We start from the raw sequence: 18,784 nt of genomic DNA, 5'->3' as shown, positions 1-18,784 counted from the left end.
GTGACTGTGGCGGCGGCGGGGCAGCGTGGGGTGGGGCGCCCGGGGGCCGCGGGGAGAACGCCGTGGGAGGCAGACAGTGCCAGCTGCGTAATTTATTGAACCAACGTCACCTACGAAGTAAACTGCATTTCTGTACACTTGGGAATGGAAAGGATTCTCTGGGTTTCCCGGTGTCCCCGCCCCGTCCCTACAAGTCCGCCTGGGATGGGGGGCCTGGCCTCACCCTTGAATGCCTAAGGCGAGCGCTAGGCCCGGGACCACAGCTCCAGGGGTGGCCCCACCGGGTGTCTTCCAGGCCTGGGAAGGTTTGCCCCACAGAAGTGGGGGCCCTGCGCCTCCTCCCGGCCGGTCCCAACTCCCCACTTCTCTCCAGCAAGAGGGGCCTCTCTGTGCCAGGCCCACCTCCTCCCCCCACGCCCTCCCCCCAGATGATCTGGGTTCTATGAGGAGCCTCAAACACGCTGGGTCCCCTCGGTCCTGTCCAGCCGGCCGGGCAGCGGGTGGGGTTTACACTAGGGGTGGGATTGGGCTGGGGTGATGGGCTTCAGGTGTGGCAAACACCACGGGGCTGGAGGTTTGGCTGCTGGGTCTGGTGCTGGCCTTGGGCCTGGACCTCCTTGGGCCGGAGAGCTCGGGCCGGAGGCCACCTCCAGGGCTGACCTCAGAGCATCCACTGCAGCCAGCCCCTGACCCCGGCCAGGCCCGGAGCGACCCAGGGCTCTGAGCCGACGACCCCGGAACTGCAGGTCTTTGGACCCCCAGGAGCTGCTGCTCGAATCAGGTGGCATGGGGACCTTGGGGGGAGAGGGGAGCAGGTTATAGCCCGAGGTCCTGGAAGGCCCTGGAAACCAAGGAAAGAGCATATCAGACAAGGCCCCCCCGCCCCCCAAGGAATCATGGGGTAGGGTCGCCACAGGCAGAGCCGCAGTATCCACCGGGGCTCCTCCCCTAACCCCTGGCTCCCCCAAGGCAGTGCCTCTCTGCCCCGCTCCTGCTCCCCGGAGAAGCTGTGGCCCTCCTCAGGGTGACCTCTGACCCTAGCGTGAGCAGAAGCTGCCTCCTGGACTTTGGCGTTGGGTCACTAGGCCCTGTCCCCCAGGGCCTGCTCACCGGCTGGTTGGTGGCCCTCGGCCAGTTCCTAAACCTCTGCTGTAGACCAAAGCCTGCGCCCACCTTGGCGGACTGGGCAGTTGTCCGGGGTCACCCAGCCTGGGATGGGGGGATCTGATGCTCCTTCCCCCTCCTCCAGAGCACCCAGTGCCTGTCATCACTCCAGCCACTTCCTCCGTCTTCTCCGGCGACTTCTCACCCTCCACCCCTCGGCTAGGTGGGTGGCCTTTGACCCCTCTTGACTAGCTGATCTCAGGGTCCACCCTCTCCTGCCTCTCCCCTCAGGCCGGCCGGTGGAGAGGCTTGGCCCTGTACCCTTGATGGGGGTGGGGTGGGGCAGGAGGGCCATTGAGCCAGCCTTCAGCTGTGCTCCTGCTGCTCCTGCTTACCATGCCCCTGCCTAGGCTCGCTATCCTGCCGTTCCCCAGCCTGCTTAGACCCTTCCTCCAGGAAGCCTCCCTGGGCTGCGCCAGGGGAGGTGGCTCTGCTTCGCAGCCCCTGGGTTTGCTCCACTTGGCCCCTGTCACTCGGAAGCCAGTGTCTCTTGGGGAGGAACTCACCTGGCCTGCTTCTGTGGCCTGAGCCCAGCGCAGGCCCTGTCTGCAAGATGGAGGGAGGCACTCCTCCCAGCCTCGGTCTCCTGCCCACCAGGGGGCTCTGTCCCTCTGCCAGAGCCGGGCCCTGCTCCCTGAGAGCTGCCCTGGGCCTGTCCTGCTCATGGGTCATGGCCCCTCACTGCCCCCGCCCCTGCCCTTTTTGGGGGTGCCTTTTGTCTCCCGTCCAGCCCTGGTGGCCTTATGGTCCCATGGGCTCAGGGGAGGGGCACTTGGGATTGTCCCCTCAGTTGTGAGCCCCCACCCCCAGGAGAGGACTTCCGGGTCAGAGCCCGGGGAGGGGGTGGTGCGGCCCTACCCCGCCATGGCCTGTGGCTCTCAGTACCTGGGACCTGGCTTGAGCAGCTGGAGGAGGTCTTGGGCTCAGCCTTGTCCTCTTGTTCCTCAGGGCCCCGCCGTGGGCCCCAGGGAGCTGCTGCCCCTGCCTGCCCAGAAGCCAGGCGCCTGCAGGGGAGAGGGCTGGGGTGGGGCAGGGGCAGGGGCAGGGGCTGCAGTCCCGCCCCGCCTTGGAGCCGATCCCAATGAGTGTGACTGGGACGGCACCCAGCCTCAGGCTCCTGTGACCAGCTCCTCCGGCCGTCCTGGGGACCAGTGACTGCTCAGCCACGCAGCCCCAGCCGGGACCCCCCACCGGACAGGACACCCATGGCGGGGCTCCGCGCGGGGACCAGCACCCACCGCAGATGCAGTTCCCTCCACGCCCGAAGTCCAGCCAATGCCAGGAGGTCCCGGCTGTCTCCAGGCCCTGGAGCGGAGTCCCTGGTGGCCAGGTCTTCAGGCCTGTGTGGGGGCAGCTGCTCTGGGGGCAGCCAGGTCTGAGAAGGGAAAGGGCTGGTTTGGGGGCACAGAGGGGACTGGGCGGGCAGCAGGCTGGGGGGAGAAAGGCTTATTCGGCTGCAGAGGGCATGGGAGAGCCGGGGCCTGGGCCCCCAGTGGCTATAGCTCAGGGCACTGGCCGGCCAGAATGCTGTCCACTCTGGAGGAGGGCCCAGGACGCCAGTCCGTTCTGGGGAGCAAAACCCAGGACACTGGTGCCCTGGGCGTGGCTGGGTCCGGCTCCTGGGGGCAGGGCATACCTGGCAGTGGTGCTGACGTTCCCGAAGGCCCTTGGTGGGGTTTCCGCAGAGGACGTGGCCGGAGCCTGAGGAAGAAGGCGTGGCTGGGCCTGGTTAGGGTTGAGGGGCTGCAGGGCCAACTTCCTGCGGGTGGGGGGGTCCCATTACCGTGGGTGAGGTTGCTGGTGTCATCCTCTAGGGCTGTGTCCTTGGGAAGCCTTGCTTCGGGCAGGGGTCCCCCAGGGGCCAGCAGGGTGAGGGGCCAAGGCCTGGCGGCCCGGGGCTGGAGCTCAGGCCGGGATAGCTCAGGGCCAAATCTTCGAATGGGGTCTCCGTGGGGATGATCTGCCCGAAGGTCAAAATCAGAGGTCACCAAGGACCCCACCCGCTGGCCAGCTCAAGAGCCCCCCAGGCTCTGTCCACAGACCAGGGACCCCACCACCCAACCTCTGCGTGTCCCGGGGCCCAGGTTTTGGACCTCCTCTTCCTCTTCTGATGGGTGTGGGGGCCCCAGCCAGGCGCTGCCCACAGGGAGGTGACCTGGCCTGGAGGCAGGTGTGCAGGGCTCTGGGATGCATGGTTAAGGCTGAGAAGAGAGAGCCCATGAGGCGGCCCATCTCTGAGAGGCCTGGGAACGTGGCGGGCTGGCGGTAGAGAGCTTTTGTCTTCAGGGAGGCACGGGTGGGGGCCTCTCCTTGGGCAGCCCTTGCCGAGGCCGGGGTGGGGCGGGGGCTGCCTACCCAGCTTGGGCAGCAGGCTGTCCAGGACACTGCCCTCCTTGATGGCCTCCTTCACCAGGAGCCAGTCCTGGTCCAGCTTCCGGGCGGTGGGCAGGCCCGTCTGCGTGGCGGGCATCTCGTCCAGGACCTGCAGCTGGGGGATGAGCTTCCTCACCTGTGCCCTGTAGTTGTAGCCCCGGGGCACCTGCAGGGCAGAGAGGGGGTGCAGGCCTGGGGCGTGGGCCCTTCAGGCCAGCTGAGTCCTGGGGCCACTTGCCCCCGACCCACTATGGTTGGGGTAGGGGAGCTGGGGCTGGTGCCCGGGTCACTCTTGGACACCAGGGACTTGGGGCACCCTGGCGTCTCACCCCGGTGCTCTCACTGTCCAGGTTCATGGCCAGGATCCAGTGGTGCCCTCCGGCCTGTGGAGCTGCCCTGAGCTCAAAGCACTGGCCCAGGTGCCAGAGCAGATAGCAGCTGGCAGGGCAGGGGCTGTGAGCTGCAGGGTGCACAACAGTGCGGGGTGTGTGCAGAGGCTTGCAGGCTGTGTGTGTGTGAGTGTGTACACACAATTCTATGTGGAAAAGTTACAGAGTGCGCGTGGTTCCACGTGGCCTGTGCACGTGGCCCTGTGGGGTTTGTCCAGCCCAGGAGGGTGCACTGGCCACTGCCAGGCCTCTAGCTCACAGTGAAGGAGCCACAGCATGCAGGTGGCCCCCAGGCCATGGGAGGGGCTAAGGACCTGAGCCGCAGAGCGCCCCCCCCCCTCGCACGCACCTTGCCGGAGGGGCTCGGCCGCAGGCACACCAGGTTGCCCTCCAAGGTGAGCACGGCCAGCCTCGGGCACAGCTGCAGGTAGCGCACCTGCCCCAGGTCCTCCACGTCGTTGCCCTCTAGGTCTAGCACCTCCAGCTGCTCGAGCAGGCAGAGCGGGCTGAGGTCCGAGACGTTGTTGTAGGAGACATACAGCTCCTGGGGCGGCACGGGAACTTCAGCCCCGGCCTGGCGTGGTGCCCGCCCCGGCCCAGGGCACCGCAGACCCACCTTCAGGGCCGGGAAGGAGCCGATGCCATCCAGGTCGGTCAGGCCACAGCGAGCCAGCCACAGCACCTGCAGGCGGCCCAGGGAGGTGCCCAGGTCTCTGCAGAGGGGGGGCTGGTGGTCAGTGCCGCCCTAGGGTGGCGGCCATGCCTCGCGCCCAGCCACACCCACACCTGCTGTCCCCGGGTCCACGGCAGGTGTGAGTGGGCTCGTGGCAGCCTCCAGGCTGCAGAAGGGCTCCCTGCCTTCCCTCCAAGCGGCGGCCCCTGGTCTCGGGCAGGCAAAATGGAGGGCCCGGGCCGCCCCTGTGCTGGGCAGCTCAGCCCGGCCTCGCCCACCAGGGGTGGTAGTGTACCCCGTCCCCACCCCTGTGGGCCCAGGAGGGCACTCACCTCACGGAGCCCAGGCGGCTGTCGTTCAACTTCAGTTGGCAGAGGTTGGGCAGGTGCACCCCTGTGGGCCGCAGGGAGGAGGTCAGAGGCCTGCCCGTCTGCTCCCCATCCCGCCTCTCTGCAGCCTCGTGGCCCCTCTGCCCCTGCTGCCCGGGGCTTCTCTGCGGCCAGGCTCAAAGGCAGGGTGCAGCGGGGGGCGCGGGAGGCCAGGCTCAAAGAAAGGGTGCAGCGGGGGGGCGGGGGGGGGCGCGGGAGGCCAGGCTCAAAGGAAGGGTGCAGCGGGGGGTGTGGGGGGCGCGGGAGGCCAGGCTCAAAGGAAGGGTGCAGCGGGGGGCGTGGGGGGCGCGGGAGGCGTGCCTGAACCACTAGGGCCACGCGGAGGCCTCCAGGCCGCTGGCCTCTAGGAGTTGGCCTGGAGGAGGGGAGCCAGCGGGCATGGGCGGGGCCACCAAAGTTTGGGTCCCAACCCCAGCCACCTCCCAAGGCCCGCCCATGGGCACCCCCACCGGTGTCCCTGAGCGTCCCAAACTCCCCAGGAAAGGTTCTGAGCTACTGACTCCTACCTACCAGGGTCAGGGCCAGGCCCTGTGAGACCGAGTCCCCAACCCCTGAACAGAGGAATGCAGGGAAGGCCCATGGGGTGCAGGGAAGGCCCATGGGGTGCAGTGGTCCAGAGAGCAGGGCCTGGCAGGCAGGGCCCGAGCGAGCAGACCCTCAAAGAGCGGTCTGGCCCTGACAGTGGGGGGGTGGACAGCGAGGGGCTCTTACCGAAGTTGCCCAGGCTGTGCTCACGGGTATCCACGCACATCTCCAGCGTGCTCACCAGCAGCAGGTCCTCCACCTGGGCCAGGGCCTTCTGCAGAGCCAAGGCGCACTCAGCCATGGGGACTGGACAGCGGTCACTCCCTCCCAGCGCCCCTCCTTGGTGGCCCTCTGGCCTGTCCCAGCCTCGGCTGGTGTGAGAGGCTCCTGGTGTGTGGTGCCGGGCAGGTGCAAGGTCAAGTGCACCTTCAGGCCCAGCCAAGATGCCATGGGGGTCACTGCCCTGCCGGGCCCTGCTCCTGGCACTCCCTGGGCATAGCCAGGCCAGACCCAGTCCCACCCTGTCCTGCTGTCCGGGTGGGGGGTTGCGAAGGACAGGAGCTGGTGGGTGGACCCCTTTCGATGTGACAGCTGCCTGCTGGACTGGGGCCCCGGGAAGGTGTAGGCCAGCGGGAGGCATGGGGACAGGGTCTGGTGGGAGTGTCCTGTCCACCTGCAGTGACCAGACAACTAGGACCCTTCTCCACGTTGGTCAGGAAGTGGGGGGACCTCAGGCAGCCAGGCTGCGTGCTGGCGGGTGCATCAACCAAGTGGGTCCAAGGAACCCTCCAGTGGGAGCGAGGGTGGGCGACGGAGGGCTTGGCAGTGGCAGCGTCCACCCCTCACCGCGCCAGAAAGGGAGGTGGGGGTGCTGGGAGGCGCAGGGATGCCCAGGAAGCCACTGCGGGGACCTGCAGTCAGAGGGCTCAGCAGAACCTGCCGCCTGAGGGTGGGGCGATGACAGGAACACCTTCCCTCCCCCGATTTGGGACAAAGTCTTCATCAGCTGCCCCAGAGATGACCCGTGGGACCCGGCCAGCTCCTGGTCTTTTATTCCCCGTACGTGGCACCTGCGGGCTGTGCCCGGGCCACAGTGGTGCTCAGCAAACACCTGTGGAATTCCTACCTGGCTCAGCCCCTGCTGGGGCCTGAACATCTGTCACAAGCAGCTGGGCTCAGCCCCACGGGTATAGCAGGCACATGGACACATCCGTCAAACAGGCAAGGCCAGCAGGGCCGGGACGGAGGGCAGGCGGGACACCAGCCTGGAACATCCCCCCCGCCCCCGCCCCCATGCAGGCCCCTGCAGCCTGAGCCCGGGCCCCAGTCTCCCCCAACTCACCAGTCGGGCAGCTGACAGGCACTCCTCCGCCAGCCACTTGCCGTGGCTGTCCCTGTGGCCGCCCGGGGCCTTGCTCTGCGGGCAGGGGTTGGATGGGCCCTGCCAGCTCAGCTCCCGCACGAGGACGCGAGCCATGCTGGGCCGAGGCCCAGGGGCCTGTGCCAGGTCTGGTCCATCCACATCCAACCTGCAGAGGCCAAAGCAGGCGGAAGGCTGGTCCTCACAGCCCTCACCGCGGCCCCAGGTCCGGAGAAGGCCCAGTGGGGCCCTCACCGCCCAGCCTGCCAGCAGGCCTCCTGCCCCTCCCTGGGCCTGGGCTCCCCCCCTGCCTGGGCAGGTCACCCTCCCTGTGTTCCTTCAGGCTCCATGGGAGGAGCCTTGCTCTGGGCCACACTTGCTTAGCTGCCCGCTCTGACCAGCAGCAAGACCTGCCTCAGGCCCTGTGCTGTGCTTTCTCCACCCGATGGTCTCTGAGCCCTGGGGGCCCGGGACCGGGGTCTGGGGTCTGGGGCCTATCCCCACCCACCCCGGTGCCCAAGGAGCCCCCCCACCTGGAGGCAGAAGTCTTTTCCCAGGGTGGGTCACACATCCGGGCATGGGGGTGGCATGTGGCCCCAGGCGGCACCTGCAAAAGAGAGGAGGAGTGGCCAGGTCCTGGCCCAGGTCACGGTGCCCAGGGGACCCGACAGGCTGGGCCAGGGCCACAGGGCCCAGAAGCAAGCAGGAGCAGAAGTGGCAGGGGCTGCCAGCCTGGTGCTCTCCACCATACTGATGGGAGCCCTGGCCTGGCCGATGAGGCAGCCAGCCAGGTGGGTGAGAGATGGGGTCCTCCCGGTGCTAATGCCTGGCCCTCATTCCAAGCCCCACTTCCTCTACCGCGAACCCACCCTCCCTCCAAAAGGGGTTCTGGCTCTACTGCCTGGTCCGTCCCCCGTGGGTGAGCCTCTGTGGCCCCTGCTCCTCCTGCACTGCCCACCCCGCAGGCCCCAGGGCCACCTGCACCAGCTCACCTGGCTGTGCTCCTGAACGACAGAGATGCCGTGCTGGGCCCCAGACCCCGGGACCACCTCTCGGGCCAGCACCACGGTCTGCCTGGAATGTCTGGGCCGCCCCCTCCACCTTGGGTGGAGCCTCCTTGACCCCCACTTCCCCACCCCTGCCCTCCCTGCTGCCCTTCCTGGATTGACCTTCCTAATGAGACCGACCGGTCTACAACCCGCTGTTTTAGGCCTCACAGGGTGGAGCGAGGACCTCACCCCAAGACAGGTGGACTCCACGTGGGCAGGACACACAGAAGGGCGTCAGGTACTGGCCCCTGGAGCCCGTGATGCCACCACGCAGGCCTATCTGCCCCTTGAGCACATTCAACATTCATGCTCTTCATCGTGTCCACAGAGCCCCCCCCCCCCCCCCCCAGCCCGGGGAGAGATCAGCTGCATTTGACAGATGGTGGGGAGGCTGGGCCCTGGGACAGGTTGCACAGGCCCTTGTGCCTTGGGAGCCCCTCTAGAAAGTGACCCTGCCACGGAGGCCCATGGAGGTCAAGGCCGTGCAGGTGAGCCCGCCATGGAGTCTCATGGAGTTCCGGCCAGGATTCCTTTCCAGAGGCTCCCTGGGCTCCCTGCCTCTCTCCGCTGGTGAAAGGCCCCTGGCCGGGCAGAAGGACCCGACCACGCTGTCCCCTGGGAAGAAGCTGTGCCCACCCCGCCAGCCTCAGGCCACGGGAGGCTGCAGGCTGCCAGGCCCAGGTCCTGGGGTGCCCGCAGGCAGCACTAGGCGATGGGCCCAGCACCCTCCTCCCTGTGTGCCCAAGCATCTGCTGCAGGGCCTGCCCGGGAGCAGCCCCGAGGGGGCTGTCCAGTCTTGCCCAAAGGTCTTGGGGTCCAGCAGAGCCTGGGTTGGAGGCTGTGGCTCCCATGTGGACACTGTCCCCCACATTCATGCGCCGGCCCGAATCTGTCCACACTGTTCACGGCCCTGTTCCCACCCCCCTGACACTCCGGGAGTCCCCCCCCCATGCCCCCCCTCCACCCGAGACCTGCGCCCTCCATCTCCACGGCCCCTGGCCTGGCTCCTCAGCTCTCTGGGTCCCCTCCGCCTCTCCACCCTTCACTACGGGAGAGGCTCTGAAGCCGGTCCCCACCGGGGAGACCCCCCACCCCCGCAGGGTCTGCTCCCGGCCTCCTCTCCCCCCCAGGGGCAGAACTTGACCCCTCCTATGTCAGTGCTGGGAGCCTCTCAAAGCACAGCCCGCGGCGGGGGTGGGGTGCAGGCAGGGTCCCCAGGGGACCGGATTGAACCTCTGGGGGCATCAGAGTCCCCCACTGACGCTGCAGCTCAATCCTCGCACCCGCCCCTGGTCCTGTTCACCCCCTGGCTCCAGGCGGAGAGCGAAGTCTGAGGCTCTCACCTGAGGGCTCCGCCCCAGCGCCCGGCCCTGCGGGCTCGGCCCTGGCCACCCTCCGCCGCCGGGCGCTCTCTCGATTCCGGGTTGTTCTTCCGGCCGCGGGGTTGCGGGACCTGGGCGCCATAGCAACAGGGGCAGGCCCTCATTTGAATAATCAAATATTCATGAGCCGCCGAACCGTCGAGGCTCTGCGGGGCCGAGACACACCCCTTAGTAACGGTTGCTATGGCAGGCTGTCGTGGGGGGGGGGGGGGCGAGGGCCAGGTCGGGGCGAGGGCAGGGGTGGGGTTCCGGGCGGGTGCTACCCCGCACGTGCGGGGGCGCCCCTCGGGCTGAGGCGAAGGCAAAGCGCCGTCAGACCCGGGGCGGGGGCGGGGCGGGGGCGCAGGCCGGCCAGGCGTCTGCCGCCCGCGAAGGCGATGTTGGGAGGCGCCGCGGAGCCGTCCGCGGCGGGTGTGGCAGGTGTCCCTCGAAAGGACGCGCAGGTGGAAGGACCCCCGAGGACAAGGGGAGCGAAGACCTGGAAACCCGAGGGGGACGGCCAGGTCCGCGTCCACGCGGGACGCTGCCACCCGCCTTCACTCCGCGTCTCCGAGCGTCAGGCGCGATCGGGACCTGTTCCAGCCGCGGCACCGTGCGCCGGGCGGCCAACCGGCACAGCGCGTGGGGTCGGCGTCGTGGGGGCGGGAAGGCCCCCCAAGGTGGAGGCCTGCAGCGGGGTGAGCTGGGCGGAGAGCAGCGAACCTCCGCGGGAGGGGCTGGGCGGCGCGGCGGAGGGTGGGTGCCGCGGAGCTTGCATCGCACCCTTCTTCCTTGTGAATAGAGGGCCTCATGCGTTCCTTCGACATTTTTAAATAACGTTAGAAACAGGTCTTTCCGGGCGTCCTGAAAGGAGCCGGGGTGTGCTTGGATGGGTTGGGGAGCTTCAGTTCACAGACTACGGCAACTTGTGGGCTGGATTTGTGGGGCGCCGTGTGTTTCCTGGGCCACACCGCGAGCTCTGCAAGGCAGCATCTCTGGGTTTGGGGGAGCCGGCAGGCCGGCAGTCTGTGGGGCCTGCCCAAGTTGGGGGAAGCAGGTGAGGGGTGTGGGGGTACGCGCTACGTGAGAAGCAAGAGCCCGGTGCTTACGGGGCAAAAAGACTGAGCCGGACTCGCTCAGACCGGGCGCCCCGGCACTGCCCGCCCCTGGTGCACGGCCATGCCCGGCCTCCGGTCCCCGCACATGCTGCCAAGCGTCCTGGGAGGGAGGAAGCGGCCATCCCAGAGCCGCCTGCGGGGAAGGGGTGCGGCCGGGCCACTGAGGCCCTCAGGCTCCTGCCCTCCGCCTTCTCAGCCAGATCCTGGGGGCGCCCACGGTGCCGACCCGGCGGGCTCCGCCCTCCCGGGGGGCTGTTTTCCGCTCCAGGGCCCTCGCTGGGCTGCGCGGCGCCGGGGGGACCTCGGAGGGCGTGGACGCGGCTGTGCGCGCCGTCGAGGTGCGGAGGAGCCCGGCGCGGGGCTCCAGGAGCGGCTCCTGGGTCTCGAGCGGGACTCCGGGGACCCCGCCCCAGACCACACCCGGCCGCCGGCTCGCTTCCCAGTCCGGTCTCCATCTCCCGGGGAGCCCGCCCTGTTTCCGGGAGAGTCCGGGGCCTCCCCGAGAAGCTGTCGCCCGGGACCCTCGGCTCCGGCACCGATGACTTCCTCCCGCGCCGGCGGCGACAGCCCCCAAGGCCGCGGCCCACGAGGGCCAACCAACCCGGCACCGCCCTCCGCGCCTTCCGCTCCCGGAAGCCCCGCCCGCCACCGCCCCTGACGGGCGGGCCATTAGACCAATCGGAGCGGGGCTGGGCGGGGCTGGAGGCAGGGTCCTGGGCGCACGACCAATGGCAGGCCGCGCAGGGCTAATGGACGGACGCGGGGCGGGGCGGGGCGTGCGCGGCCCGAGCGAGTGTCCGCCACCCGCGCTCGAGTCCGCCGTCCGCAGCCGGAGCCGCACCCGCCGCGGTCGGAGCCCATGCACCGGGGGAGCCGCGCGCCCCGGCCCCCGCCCCGGCCCCGGGGGTAGTCGCGCCTGTGAGCGGTGAGTGCGGCGGGGGGCGGCTGCGGCGGGAGGGGCTGTTGGAGTCGGGCGGCGGGGCCGAGCGGCCCGGAGCCGGGAGCCGCCGTCCTCGCTGGGCGCGCGGGGGCGCAGGTGAGCCGCGGGCGGGGCGCTGCGGCTCGGGGTCGGGGCTGCGGCGCTGGGCGCCGGGTGTGCCTCGTCCCGGCCGGCTCCTCGGGCTCCGTTTTCCCGGCTCCGGCCCCCGGGCCCCCCGTGCCCTCAGCTGGTGTGCGGGGCTGCTCTGCGCCGAGGCCTCCTGGCCACGCTCTAGGCGGGGTCTCCCAGCCTCCGCCGTCCCAGGATCCCTCCGGAGAGCGCGGGCCAGCGGGCCAGCTGAGGTTTAGGACGCCCGCTGCTCTCACCAGGGCACCCCCTCGTGAAACGTCAGAAGTCGGAGACACCTAAGCAGGGCCTTGGCTCAGGCCCTTTTCCATTCCCACCTGTGTCCCCGCTCCCACACCTCCGCCGGGGCTCCTGTTGGTTAACCAGTGCCGCCCTGAAACCCTTGCCCCCCTGGCTTCCTCATCTGCCTTGTTTTCTCCAAAGTTCCCACGGCAGGAGGACGCCCCGGGTTCCCCCTGGTCCTCACAGTGGGTGCCCTCCGCCAGCTCACAGCCCACCAGGCCGGGGTGGGGTCCTTCCTGTGCCTGGAACAGCTCCTGGCATGTCGGAGGCGCTGGGTAGTACTTGTTGAGTGCACCCACATGCCTGGTGGGGCCGGGGCCGGCCGAGGGTTGGCACTGGCCTGCCTGGGCACGTCGCTGTGCGCGGCGCCGTGGCAGGACCTGTTCTCGTAGGGAGGGGGCACTGTAACCTCAGCCCGAGGCACCTCCCGTTCAGGCTTTCTGCCTACCCAGCAACTTCTAATTTGGGTGCACGGTGGGGAGATGCTCTCAGCTGTCAGCCCTGCCTGTGGGGGGGGGGGGCAGCTTGCTGCCTCACACAGTTACTAAGTGCAGCTGCAGGTGCCACAGGTGGGCCGTGGGCCGTTACTCTGGCTGCCACCCTGTTACCTGGGTGTTGGGGCCGGGTGGGGCCTGGGCGTGGCTGACAGGCCTTCCTTGGCAGGTGGGACAGGAGGCCACCGCAGCATCCTGAGCCGCAGCCCCAGGAGCGATGACCGAGTACAAGCTGGTGGTGGTGGGGGCCGGAGGTGTGGGGAAGAGCGCCCTGACCATCCAGCTCATCCAGAACCACTTCGTGGACGAGTACGACCCCACCATCGAGGTGAGCGGGCCGCTCCTCACCCCAGCACCACCCTCCAGGGGGCCTGTCTTCTGCCTGCTCTGCAGGAGCGTCCCCTTGATGGAGGACCTGGGGAGCACAGGAGGGGCTGGTGATGCTGCTGCCACACCCCCAGAGGAGGGGGTCCCTGAGCAGTGTCCTCCCACAGGACTCCTACCGGAAGCAAGTGGTCATTGACGGGGAGACGTGTCTGCTGGACATTCTGGACACGGCGGGCCAGGAGGAGTACAGTGCCATGCGGGACCAGTACATGCGCACCGGGGAGGGCTTTCTCTGTGTGTTCGCCATCAACAACACCAAGTCTTTCGAGGACATCCACCAGTACCGGTGAGCCGCCCACCCTCCGAGGCCTCCCTGTGCTCAGTGCGCCTGGATGCAACCGTGCCTGCAGCCTGCCAGCCAGCTCACCCCTTCCTCCTTGCAGAGAGCAGATCAAGCGGGTGAAGGACTCGGACGACGTGCCCATGGTGCTGGTAGGGAACAAGTGTGACCTGGCTGCACGTACTGTGGAGTCTCGGCAGGCGCAGGACCTCGCCCGCAGCTACGGCATCCCCTACATTGAGACTTCTGCCAAGACGCGGCAGGTGAGCTGGCACCCCACCCATAGCTAGCCAGGGCCCCGCCCCGCCCCGCCAGGGAGCCTTGCTCATTGCCCCTCTCCCTCAACACAGGGCAGCCGCTCTGGCTCTGGCTCTGGCTCCGGCTCCGGGACCCCCATGACCCAGCTGCCCCTCGCGCTGTAAGTCTCCCGGGACGGCAGGGCAGCGAGGGAGGCCAGGACCGGGGTCGGGGCTGAAGCAGCTCTAGGGGAAGGTAGAGGTGGAGGTCCCAGGAGAGAGCTGTCTTGAGCCAGGCCGGAGCGGTGACCCTGGAGCCCCCGCCCCTCTGCCCCCAGGGTGCCCGGATCCCTTTAGCGGGCGGGCTGCTGGGGACAAGGGCAGTAGCGCAGAGGTGGGCACAGGGTGGTCAGGCTCAGAGCCAGACCTGGGGCCACCCTGCCCCGGGGGGAGCTGCTAAGGAGCCGGTGTCTGGTGGGGGGCCCTGGGGCAGTGAGAGGAGCAGCGCACGGCTCCTTGCTTGTGGGTGCAGGTGGAGAGGGGCTGGGATTCGGCCGGAGCTGGTGGCAGGGGTCCCTCCATGCCTCCTCCCCTGCTGGGCCCTCAGGCTGAGGCCCCGAGGCCCCCTCTGAGCGGCTCCTTCTCCCCAGGGCGTGGAGGACGCCTTCTACACGCTGGTGCGTGAGATCCGGCAGCACAAGGTGCGCAAGCTGAGCCCGCCGGACGAGGGCGGCCCTGGCTGCATGAGCTGCAAGTGCCTGCTCTCCTGACGACCCTGCGGGTCCTGTGTGCCCGCCCCGCACAGGAGCCCCGGAGGTGCCGGATGCCGGGAGGAGGGGAAGGAAGGAAGGAAGTGCCGCCAAAGCCCGGCCAGCCCAGGGCTGGGGGACAGAGCGACCGTGGGCCTCCCAGGATGCTTTGCACAGACTGGTGAACTGAGGCCTCCGGCCCCAGCCGCGCCTCTATTTGCAGCCCGTCCCGGCCCACTGGGCGCAGGTTCTGTTGCAGTAAATTATTTGATGGTCTTGACCCTGGCGTCTGGCCAGCTATGTGTGTGGTCTCATGGGGTCGGGGGTGGGGGGGACACGGACCTCAGCTTCCTCCAGCCAGCGGCCCCTCAGGGTGTCGGGCGCTGCAAGCATAGGCGGGTCACGCAGGCTAACATTTGAACAAAAAGCACTTCACTGACCTTTAACCAGCAGGGGACTGAGAGCAAGGGCATGCCCCATGCCCTGGAAGGGGGCCTTGTCCGGACACTGACGGGGGGGGGGGGGGTGTCCGGCACCTCGGAGCCTCCGACTACAGCGGGGCCTGAGGTTCCTGAGCTTTAGGGCCTGAAAGGCGGTTGCCCTGCCCCGTCCGCGCCAGGGGGCACTCGGCCTCAGTCGTCAACCCTGCTGCCCTCTCTGTTGGTCTGGCCTGCCTGTCCCTTACGCACCCCCTCCCCCAGCCCCGGGGTGGCCTGTTGCTCCCAGAGCTGCCTCCGGTCACCGACCCACGTGGCTTTGTGGGGTGCAGGTGGCCACCTACCGCTCTGAGGGCCTGTCCTGCCACCCATTCTCCTTCAGACTGGGTCCGGCTCAGGTGCCCTGCCCTCCAGGCCCAGGGCATCATGGGGAACTCTTCACGTTCCGCTGGAAGCAAGCAGGCTGGGTGAGCTTCCTGGGCCATGTGGCTGGCGCAGGGTGTGCCTGTGGTGTCTTCATGGCTGCCCTGGGCTGACCCCCAGGCTCTGCAGGGTCCACCCTGATGCCCAGCCCCAGCCTGGTCTTCCAAATCCTAGCAGGAGGGGAGGGGCACAGGACCCGGCTCTCCCTGCTACTTATTACCCTGAGAGGGTGAGTCAGGAGGGCCCTGTGCTGAGGCCCCCTAGGGGAGGGAAGGGCACACTGCAGCCTCTGGAGCTCCGCCATCGAGGCCTGAAGGTGCCGGAGCCAGCATCGTGCTCCAGAGTCCAGGCTGGGATGGCGGGTCCAGCAGGAGCTCCCACAGGCCTTCCAGGGGCAGCGTCAGGAGGCATTCTAGGTGTGGGCACGTGCGCCAGGCTGGGAGGGTCCCCACCTGTCCCCCAAGGTGCCTTGTGGGGGGGCCTGCCCCATTCCTGCGGCCTCAGTGGAGGGGCCCTGCCCAGCTCAGGCTGGCACCTCTGCTCCGTGGCCTGGGCACTCGACTCGCACACACGGTCACTTCTGTGCACCTTGAGGGCTGTGCCATGGCCAGGAGCCCATGCTGGCTCTCCAGGGTGAGGGAGGGCAGCCTGAGCTGGGCCCCCTCTGCCTCTGGTCCAGGTAGTCCCCCCAGAGGCACTCGGAACCCCTCTGGCTGACGTGCAGTGGACAAAGCGGCTCCCCCCAAGGCCACTCGGGTCTGAGGCCAGACTGATAACCTGGGCAGCAGTGCCAGCCGCTCAGTGGGAATGACCCCGAGAGGAGCCCGGCACCCGCTGCCAAGTGGGCCAGGGGCTGCCCCACCCCTGGGAGCGGGGAGGGAGACGTCCCCAGGGGCTCCAGGTGCCTTTCTCCTTGAGGACGGCTCTCCAGGGTGGGCCCTGACCCTAACACTAACCCGCACCTCAGCCGCAGGTGCCCGAGGGCAGGCCCTGGCTTCGTGAGGGTGGAGTGGGGCTGGCTGAGCTGGGCTCAGGGACAGAGCATCCTGCGGCCAGGTCTCGCTGGGCAGCCCCCCCTCCCCGTCCATGGAGCCGGGTAGGAACCCCCTATTGGGGAGCAGAGGGTGTCCAGTGAGGGGTGGAAGCCTCCAGTGCGAGCCTGGGTCAGCCCGGGGGGAGGGCGCGCTGTGCTCAGCAGTACTGCTTCTCCTTTGGGAGAGCTTTCCCATGATGAGCTCACGATGGGCCTGGGGTCCCTGGAATGAAGGAGTCTGAGAAGCCCCAGGCCCCCCGCAAATCAGAGCCTGCTCCAGGTCAGGCACTGGCAGGTGCCCCGCTGAGCACTTGTGGCCCCCGTGTGCCGACAACCCCAGAGAGGAGGCTTGCTCCTTCCAGAGGACTGAGGGCCAAAGAGAGGCCCCCCACTGAGGCCCAGCCTCGGGGCACCCTGTGCTGAGGGGGCAAGCAGACATCCCAGCCCTGGCTACCCCCTTCTCCACAATGGCCACAGTGGGCATGGGGGCCCAGGGACACCTAGTTCCTGTGCATTAACCCGGAGCAAGAGACAGAGGAGCCAGCAGCCCTGAGAGGCCGGGAGCTGGCGCCCGGAGCACAGCCTGACTCCCGCTTCCGCGTCCTCGTATTTGTCCTCGGCCACCGGCACCGGCACCTCCCTGCTCACTGTCAGTCTTTCTCCGGAGACAGCTGGTATCTAACGCACCAGCCGCAAATGACTGCGGTCTATGCAGTATGTTTTTCGAAGAAGTGATTCACTTCCTTGCTCTTTTTTTAAAAAATATATTTTATTAATTTTTTACAGAGAGGAAGGGAGAGGGATAGAGAGCTAGAAACATCGATGAGAGAGAAACATCGATCAGCTGCCTCCTGCACACTCCCTACTGGGGATGTGCCCGCAACCCAGGTACATGCCCTTAGCCGGAATCGAACTTGGGAACTTTCAGTCCGCAGGCCGACGCTCTATCCACTGAGCCAAACCGGTTAGGGCTCCTTGCTTCTTTTTAAAAAAATATATCTTTATGATGTCAGAGAGAGGGGAGAGGGAGAGAGAGAAACATCAATGACGAGAATCATTGGTCGGCTGCCTCCTGCACGCCCCACACTGGGGATGGAGCCCGCAACCCGGGCCTGTGCCCTGACCGGGAATCTAACCGTGACTCCTGGTTCCTAGGTCGATGTTCAACCCCTGAGCCACGCCCGGGCCCCCTTGCTTCTGAACTATAATTAAGCTTTAAGATTAAAACAAAACAAGTATCGGGGAAGCCTTCAGGGCATCTCAGTGTTTAAAACTTTTTAGCAAAAAGTCGCACACAGTGAAGTGCAGCGGGCTGAGTGCTTGCTCGGGACTGTTTTTGTGCAGTCTTTGGGTTTTTACCAACGGGCAGAACCACCACTGCCCCTTCACCCGGAAGTGCCCCTCGGAGGCCGGGCTGTCCCCACGCCATCAGCCTGGTGACCACCGCCTCTCCCCCCACCCCGTGCCTTTCCCAGACGCCCTGAGTGAATCAGCAAGCAAAGCGCGTCTCGGTCCCTCCCGCTCCGCTGGGCAGCAGCGTCCTCCTTCCCGGCACCGACCGTGCTCCGTTGTGTGGGTTCCCTGTCCAGTTCCCCTCCCCACCCGTGGGCAGCCCACCCGTGGGCAGCTTCCAGCTGTGAGCAACAGCGCGAGTGGCCCCTGCAGGTTGGTGTGCGTTTTCAAAGCAGTGGGTACCAGCACCTTGGGCTGCACCGTCTGTGCCCCTCCGTCAGGTGAGTGACAGTCCCTGCGGCCACCCGCCCTCGCCAGCAGGGTCCTCCCAGCATCCCGGCTGGCCGTGCTCTGACTGTGGCCGCCCTGATGGCTGTGGAGTGTGTCTCGTATCAATGATGAGGATTGTCCTGGGTCTGTTGGCTACATGTAGACACACACACACACACACACACACACATACACACACACGGATGTGTATGTACGTACATCTTTGTCTCAGTGTCTGTGCAGAATGTAGGCCCATTTTTGAGCGGATCATTTGTTTTATTGCATTTTAACAATATTTTGTGCCGAGGCCGGTTTGGCTCAGTGGATAGAGCGTCGGCCTGCGGACTGAAGGGTCCCGGGTTCGATTCCGGTCAAGGGCATGTACCTGGGTTGGGGGCACATCCCCAGTAGGAGATGTGCAGGAGGCAGCTGATCGATGTTTCTCTCTCATCGATGTTTCTAACTCTCTATCCCTCTCCCTTCCTCTCTGTGAAGAATCGATAAAATATATTAAAAAAAAAATATATATTTTGGTGCAGTTCTGTGTGAGTCCTTTATTAGATGTAGGATTTGCAAATATTTTCTCACTCTGTAGCTTTCCTTTTTTAAAAAAAAATATATTTTATTGATTTTTTACAGAGAGGAAGGGAGAGGAATAGAGAGTTAGAAACATCGATGAGAGAGAAACATTGACCAGCTGCCTCCTGCACACCCCCCACTGGGGATGTGCCCGCAACCAAGGTACATGCCCTTGACTGGAATCGAACCTGGGACCCTTCAGTCCGCAGGCTGACGCTCCATCCACTGAGCCAAACCGATCAGGGCTGTAGCTTTCCTTTTTAAAGAAAATATGTTTTTATTGATTTTTCTTTTTTTTAGGGGGAGGGATAGACATAGAAACGTCAATAAAGAGAAATATCACTGAACAACATAAACTGATGAACAAAAATAGAACCAGAGACATAGGAGCATCCAGCAGAATGTACAACCCATGAGGGAAGGTGGGGGGTGAGGGGGTAAGAGATCAACCAAAGGACTTGTGTGCATGCATCTGAGCATAACCAATGGACACAGACAGGAGGGGGTGAGGGCATGTGCTGGGGGTGGGAGCGGCCGGGGGGAGGCCAATGGGGGGAAAGGAGACTCATGTAACACTTTCAACAATAAAGAATTTACAAAAGAAAATAAACCACTGATCCGCAGCCTCCTGCACGCCCCTCCTGGAGAGAGGTGGCCGAACCCCGTGCATGGGCCCCAGCAGAACTGAACAGGGA

At 66.5% G+C, this 18,784-nt stretch overlaps 2 protein-coding genes across 3 annotated transcripts; one reads left to right on the top strand and one right to left on the bottom strand.

Moving 5' to 3' along the window:
• Positions 1–78: 78 nt before the first annotated feature.
• Positions 79–9,346, bottom strand: LRRC56 (leucine rich repeat containing 56). Its single transcript, XM_081099463.1, has 12 exons — positions 9,266–9,346; positions 7,407–7,480; positions 6,856–7,042; positions 5,700–5,787; positions 4,932–4,992; positions 4,276–4,639; positions 3,520–3,703; positions 2,948–3,124; positions 2,801–2,865; positions 2,403–2,539; positions 2,050–2,168; positions 79–841 (listed from the first exon to the last, which is right to left on the bottom strand). Exons 2-12 carry the CDS (start codon positions 7,442–7,444, stop codon positions 513–515), a joined length of 1,749 nt encoding a protein of 582 aa, XP_080955589.1. The 5' UTR covers positions 7,445–7,480; positions 9,266–9,346; the 3' UTR covers positions 79–512.
• Positions 9,347–11,167: 1,821 nt separating this feature from the next.
• On the top strand, positions 11,168–14,175 carry HRAS (HRas proto-oncogene, GTPase). 2 transcript variants are annotated; one of them, XM_081099208.1, is made up of 6 exons: positions 11,178–11,326; positions 12,413–12,571; positions 12,738–12,916; positions 13,014–13,173; positions 13,261–13,328; positions 13,797–14,175. In XM_081099208.1, the coding sequence occupies exons 2-6, from the start codon at positions 12,461–12,463 to the stop codon at positions 13,858–13,860; spliced, it is 582 nt and encodes a 193-aa protein (XP_080955334.1). In that variant the 5' UTR covers positions 11,178–11,326; positions 12,413–12,460; the 3' UTR covers positions 13,861–14,175. The 2 variants fall into 2 exon arrangements, with proteins under 2 accessions (XP_080955335.1, XP_080955334.1); XM_081099209.1 differs by lacking the exon at positions 13,261–13,328 and having other exon boundaries at positions 11,168–11,326.
• The last annotated feature ends 4,609 nt before the right edge of the window (positions 14,176–18,784 follow it).

This window comes from Myotis nattereri (assembly GCF_964212035.1).
Source record: "Myotis nattereri genome assembly, chromosome: 9".
Lineage (NCBI taxonomy): Eukaryota > Metazoa > Chordata > Mammalia > Chiroptera > Vespertilionidae > Myotis > Myotis nattereri.
Note: the sequence above shows the minus strand (reverse complement) of the source record. Positions and strands in the feature narration are given on the sequence as shown.

Bases quoted from the DNA above. Each gene is read 5' to 3' on its own strand.
- LRRC56 (XM_081099463.1), bottom strand. From the start codon at position 7,444: ATGTGTGACCCACCCTGGGAAAAGACTTCTGCCTCCAG. The intron at 4,993-5,699 runs GTAAGAGCCCCT...TGCGGCCCACAG, and splicing joins GCACAGCCTGGGCAACTTCG to GGGTGCACCTGCCCAACCTC. The intron at 842-2,049 runs GTACTGAGAGCC...CTTGGTTTCCAG, and splicing joins CTGCTCAAGCCAGGTCCCAG to GGCCTTCCAGGACCTCGGGC.
- HRAS (XM_081099208.1), top strand. From the start codon at position 12,461: ATGACCGAGTACAAGCTGGTGGTGGTGGGGGCCGGAGGTGTGGGGAAG. The intron at 13,174-13,260 runs GTGAGCTGGCAC...CCCTCAACACAG, and splicing joins CTTCTGCCAAGACGCGGCAG to GGCAGCCGCTCTGGCTCTGG. The intron at 13,329-13,796 runs GTAAGTCTCCCG...CCTTCTCCCCAG, and splicing joins ACCCAGCTGCCCCTCGCGCT to GGCGTGGAGGACGCCTTCTA.